The following is a 6000-nucleotide window of genomic DNA, read 5'->3' as shown; positions in this document are numbered from 1 at the left end:
TGAGGTGCTTATCAGAGGACCTGGTGCATCTTCAACCCTCCCCCACCCCCCACACACACACGCACATGCTCCAGGGTCCCTGGAGGGTGGCAAGGCAGGCCTTTGGAGACAGAGACACAATCGCCTCCAGACAGGGAGACAGCACTTCTACCTCAAAGGACATGGCGCTGCCAAAAGTGACTGCTGTGTCTGTGCAGCTGCGCTGATTACCCCGTGAGCTGTCCAGGGTACGCATTCCATGCCAACCCCCAACACAGCATCACAGGGCTTTTAGACAATCCTATGACACCCACCTGTGGAGACAGCAGCAAATCTCTCTCGGGCAATTTAGAGGGTATTTCCTGGTAAAATATACTTTATGCAAACGATGCATGTTATATGTTTATTATTATTATTTTTGCCAACTATACCTTCCATTACATGCTGCTGTAAAAAACAACCCGGCATAAAGCACTTAAGGAAATACCCAGCGTGGACGGGTGAGGGGAGGAGAGCAGGGTTGGCCAAACGGATCAAGCACTTGTGGAGTGAAGAGAGGCGACTTGTCATTGGGAACAGCCATGAATATACAAATGTGCTCCGCAGCTTTGGAGGCAACGGCGAAGGATAAACCTGTTGTGCATGGAGAACCTGTCATATTTCTGCCCGCTTTGCGGTCACCCAAGAGCCACTGCCTTGCACCTCAGAGGGACGTGTTGTCTTGCGTGGATGGCACTGTCAAGAGAAGACCTCCTTGGGCAGCCTCCTGCCCAGGGCGCAAGAAGGGCACACAGGAGCCTCCCGATGCACTGGTTGTACCTTTATTGTTTGACCTCGCTCACTAATAGCTTGGTGACGCAAGGCTGCCGCACACGGTTAGGTAACGTCTGCATTGCACACTAAGGCTATACAGCAAAGGGATCCAAATTAGTACACATACCAGGACCATATTTACATTCTGAATACTCAAGCTCCAGACACCCAATCATATTTACAAAATCAAACATGAAAATGAAAATCCGAAATTATAATGTACATTGTTGCTCGTGTGCTCAACTCCTTCACTGGGGAGAGATCAGTTTGCAGAGTCTTGGTTCACAAAGGCCACTTATGCGTCTCGGGGATTGTGGTACGTAGTGTGTGAGGATGGTGACAGAAGACGGGACTCTCAGTGGCCACAGCGTCCCTGAGGCCAGCAAAGGGTTGGTCTGGGGTGTGAAACCACCACATCACAGCCAGGGGCTGGCCAGAGACCAACCCCAGCCTGGATGTCCGCCTGGGCACAGCCATGGGGCGGGAGTTTTCAACATGAATTTTATGCCAATGACTATTTACTCTTGAACTGACCGAGGCTTTCCTCAGATTCTGAAGGACTCAATTACTAACTCATAAATGGCCTTTTGAACAAAACAAAGAATCTCTCAGCTGATATTTCAGTGGACCAAGGACGCACAAGCGAGGGTATCCCCTGTGGCCCATGGTCATGGGCTGGCCCACAGCCTCGGGGTGCCCAGGGGAAGGGTCCTGTTGACCAGGCAGGCAGCAGTCGTGCCGAGCAGCAGAGTTAGTCTGGTCTCTTTAAGGAGCAGGTTAACAATCACATTTTAAAGAGGGAATGGAAGGGAAAACCGAAAGACCCACACCAGACAGCGAGAGACAGCCGGAGAGACAGCCGGAGAGACAGCCGGCCCGCCCGAGCCTGCACAGGCGAGGCCGAGTGGACGCAGCGCCTGGGAGGCCCAGCACTGGCCAGGCTTCACACAGAAGAATCCTTTATTTTCCAGTCCAGTGTGCAGTTAATTATAGCTGTATAAATATACATATACCTTACAATATTAAATATCCCTGTAAATCAGATGACAAGCAGCAGGCAGCAAAGTCTTTGCTTTGAAATATGTGCCAGGAAAAAGCCATCTTCCAGTTAGCTCAACAAGACCTTCTGAGCGACAGAGCGGCGCCCACGGGCAGCCTGAGTAGTGTACACATCGTGTGCAGCTAGAGGAGAGGAAACAACAAGTGGGCTGGTCTCTTGGCTGGGAAACCACTCTGTAACAGAGCACTGGGGTCTGGGGCCCGGGCCTGGTCGTGAGTCTGTGCGTGTGCGGGGGCTGGCTGGCCTGGCACACTGAGGGCTGACTGACCCCCAGGTCGGTGCACAGAGACCGGAGGCTCGGGGACCCTGTGGTGTGCAGCTGGGATGCTCTTGGGCAGGAGAGGGGAGGCAGGAGGGGGGAGGCAGGAGGGCTGAGGGGCCGGAAGGGAGCAAAGATGAGCAGTTTCATAGCTAACCCTTAATACTCTTCACTCGGCACAAGTTTTCTTCCTTGCTTTTTAGTTTTCCTCCTTGTTAAAGGAAGTAAGGATAAACCTTTAGGCACAAAATAAATAAGAAGCCTCTTTCCCGGCCAGTCATAGCTACAGGCACTGCTGGAAGGCCCCTCTGAGAGCTGCCGTGGGGAGGGCCTGGCACAGAAAAGCTGTATCCACTCCAACCTGAGGAAATGGGGGTGCTGGCAGGGCTGCCTGTGCCTGTCTGCTGTGCAGGGACCCCTCACACCTGACAGAGTGCCCTGCACGACGCCCAGGTCCGGCCACCTCTAGCTTAGTCACCGGCTTTCTTGTCTGGGCACATTCCAGGCACGCAGTTCAGTCGGGTTCATCCTAATCCCTGGCACCTTCAAAGCAAAGACTTTCTCAGCGAGTCTGAGTTAGAGGACAAACCAGAAGTCTCTCCATGCACTCACACGGTGGCATGCTCAGTGTCCCCGGCCCCGGTCTACAGGCTCGGGTTCTTCTCCCACACTCCTCAATAGCAGCAGCAGCTGGGATTGCATTCCAAAGTCACCTTTCAATTCATCTTCTTTCCCTGAAACTGGGTTTAGTCCAGATCAGGAAGCCGTCTCCGAGCAGGACCGATCCTGGTTGAGTATTCATCAGATGGGCGGGCTATGCCCACTAGACAGTGAGGAAGCTCTACCTCCATCAAACACCTCACACAGCTTTGCTTGGAAAAAAGTAACATTTCAATCAGTGACCTATGGTTTGAGGGGTAAAAAAGATCCACCACTGAGTGTTGACCCTCCCTTTGCCTCGCAGGCGGGTCTGTGGCCTTTGCTAACCGGGCAGGCAGTGCTCACAGGATGGGCGAGACCACTCAGCCAGGAGAGCAGACACCAAGCTCTGGGTGGTGACCAGCCTCCTTGGTACCTACTTTGCAGCAGGGCACAAGCCCTTAGCACCTTCCTGCCAGAAGCAGGAAGTCCATCAGAGTCCTCAAGGCCCAGAACCCCTGGTTTTCCACAAAGCAGGCGCAGGGCATCTTTCCCGTGTGGCTGAGGGACAGCCAGACAGAAGTTCCAGGGAGGAGGGGAGAAGAGGAAGAGGTGTGCTTCCCCAGAAGGTGAAACACTGCCCTCTGGCGAGACATGTGTGTATGACCTCGTACTAACCTACCCTCCGGAATGTAGAGGAGGGAATCTGGAACTGAACAGCCCCCACCACCCAGAGAGAGAAACCGGGTCAGAGGGCTCCTGCTCCCAGGAGCAAAGCATTCTGCTAAGGTGGTGCCCTTATGCCTAGCCGGCCTGCTTCTCTGGTCCTTCGGACTGACCAATACCTCAGGCTCCTCTCTTCTCTCAGGGTCAAGAACAGCCTCTGTCCTTAGCCTACTGAAGTCTTCTCTTCTCACTTGCACTAACTGGGAATTCCGTAACGATGTCCAAAACAAGCCCCTGTTTCGGCTCCAAGAAGACCACGGCCCCATTTTGATGCCCAGCATAGCCTGTGCCTGCAAATGGAAACGCGGAGCTCAGCTGGGGCACAGGGAGGTCAGCGAGTGTTCATCTCGGGGTCGGAGCAGGTCAGATGTCTTCTCCCTTTGTCTCCACGCCACCCAAGAAAAACGAAAATGCTGTCACCATCACAAACAGAGAAACGGAAAAAATGCAGTTGTTCTGAAAGACGACGACATGCTGAGACAGCATTATGGACATTGGAGGTGGTCTGAAGGGGGACCCCGCAGAGAAAAGGAAGCCAGAGGACACCAAAAAAGCCAGGTGAAGACTCACTGCGCCCCCCTGGGTTTGTTAGGGTGTGGGTGTTGTTTTTAGTTTTGTTTCATCCTTTTGTTAGGCCCCATGCTGCTAACAAGAATTTCAGCACAGGAAAGGAAACAGAAAGGCATACAGAATGATGGAGAAAAAGTGCTGACGACGGACGACGACGTGGGGGAAGAGGAGTTAAGCGGCAGGATTACAGACGAGAGTCACAGAGAGAAAGAGAGGTAACACCATCTTTATCTCTCCAAAGAAGGTGGGCAAGACCCACAGTCAGTACTGCAGTTGGCTGGGGCGACGGCGGGAGAGTTTGGACCTGTGGGAGACAAACCAGGGGCAGAATTAGACAGTGGCTGGCCTCACAGGCCGAGCCGCGGGCACTGATGCGACCCATCCCTCAGTGTGTCTTTAACTTGTAGGAGAGTTGGGACAGGGACACACATTTTCTTGGCCCCTTCTGTGCGAGAAAAGGCCTAAAAGCTGCTTGGCCGCGCGTGAAGGCGATGTGCTGAAGAACCTGTTGTGGGTACAGCTCACAGTGAGGGCAGATGACCAGCACTACAGGAGCCACCAGTAAATCGGACACTGGTCACTGGGGCTGCCTGCACCCCTCAGGGCCCCTCTTTCAGGCCCAGGTGATAAGAGCTACCAAAAAGAAGTGGAGGCTCCAGACCACCTACAAGCACCCCTGCACTCCTGGCGTCCTTCCTCTACTTTGCCCCTGCTCACGGCACGCCCTCCACTCCCGTCCTGCCCCACCATCCTGGAACCACTCTTACCGGATTGTGCCAGCGAGGAGCGGGTTAAAGGCATACAACCAGTCGTTCATGTCTTTGTCATTGAGCGCCTGCAGAAGGACACCCCGGTGCTTTGTGCACACGGCAAAAGTGTTAGGTGTCTGAAAGAGACCCAGGAGATGGGAGGTGAGTCGAGAGACTGAGCAGTGGGGACCTCTGCCACATCCACGGCTGCACACAGCCCTCACACGGAGGGCCAGGAGCCAGGTTCAGGGAGTGGGCAGCGAGAAAGGGCAGCACTGACCTTCACCATGGCCTGCTGGTCCTCGCTGTACTCCACCTGTGCGGTGGACAGGTTAATGACCCCCCGCTCCACGGGGTCTTTGTCACTGTTGTAGATGAAGGCGTACGGGCGGCGGACCACAACAAAATGCTTAGCCCAGGGGCTGGAAAGCGGCTCCTTGAAATGCAGGTGCCCTTTCTTCGAGACCACCGAGCTGCACGGGCAGGAGAGTCACAGGAGAAGTTAGTGCCGAACAAAAGGAAATGGCCCCGAGCTGACAATCGGCAAAGTAAGTCTCGTCAAGGCTCAGCCTGGAGCGTTAGTGAGACGGCAGAACGGTCGCCCGGCCAGCTGCGCCGGGCCCACCCGGGGAGTGGGGGGAGGCACCTCGCTACAACTGCGGCAGAATGTAGTCACGGCCTCTTGTAGAAGAGCCAGAAGTAAAGTCTTGCTGAGTGATTTTTCTCAAACCTCGCATCCTTGGTCAACATAGTACTCACCCAGGTCTCATTTCTTCAATATCTGGAACAAGATTGAGAAATTCATTTTTCCCTGCTCGGGCTAAATAGGGTGTTTCCACGGTTGGGACAATCTGAAACTGTTCAAATTCCTGGCAGGGACTAGAGGCCCGTGAATTGGCTTCTGGGGTCCTTGGAAAGAGAGAGGGGAGGAGGAAACCAGGGGTGACAAGAGGTTCCGTGAAGGTCACAGTACGTGTCCACCCGCCCCCCAGGTGACACACACTGCCTCCCCCTGACCACCAGGGACCTTGCCAGCAGAGACCACAAGCTGGTTTCAGAGTTAATCACACATTCAACCCGTGTCACCCTTTTGAGTTGAGAAAAGGGACACCTGCAGAGCACCAAGTCCCAGCCTCTCCTGGCCTGAAGCTCTCAGGTGAGCAGTGGCTGACCAAGGCCTCCACTGTCTTTTCTGTTCCCACTTA

General features: G+C 54.2%; 1 protein-coding gene across 3 annotated transcripts in view; it reads right to left on the bottom strand.

Annotated features, from left to right (window-relative positions):
* Positions 1–782: 782 nt before the first annotated feature.
* Positions 783–6000, bottom strand: part of KIF1B (kinesin family member 1B) — a 165470-nt gene continuing 160252 nt past the window's right edge. For all 3 annotated transcript variants that reach the window (XM_075550795.1, XM_075550804.1, XM_075550800.1), the window contains 4 exons: positions 5555–5704; positions 5076–5268; positions 4814–4932; positions 783–4350 (listed from right to left, as the gene is read on the bottom strand). In XM_075550795.1, the coding sequence (XP_075406910.1) occupies positions 4308–4350; positions 4814–4932; positions 5076–5268; positions 5555–5704 (505 nt within the window). In that variant the 3' untranslated portion in view covers positions 783–4307. The remainder of the gene's footprint in view (positions 4351–4813; positions 4933–5075; positions 5269–5554; positions 5705–6000) is intronic.

This window comes from Tenrec ecaudatus, chromosome 1, assembly GCF_050624435.1.
Source record: "Tenrec ecaudatus isolate mTenEca1 chromosome 1, mTenEca1.hap1, whole genome shotgun sequence".
Taxonomy (NCBI): domain Eukaryota; kingdom Metazoa; phylum Chordata; class Mammalia; order Afrosoricida; family Tenrecidae; genus Tenrec; species Tenrec ecaudatus.
This window is presented reverse-complemented; position numbering and strand designations above follow the sequence as displayed.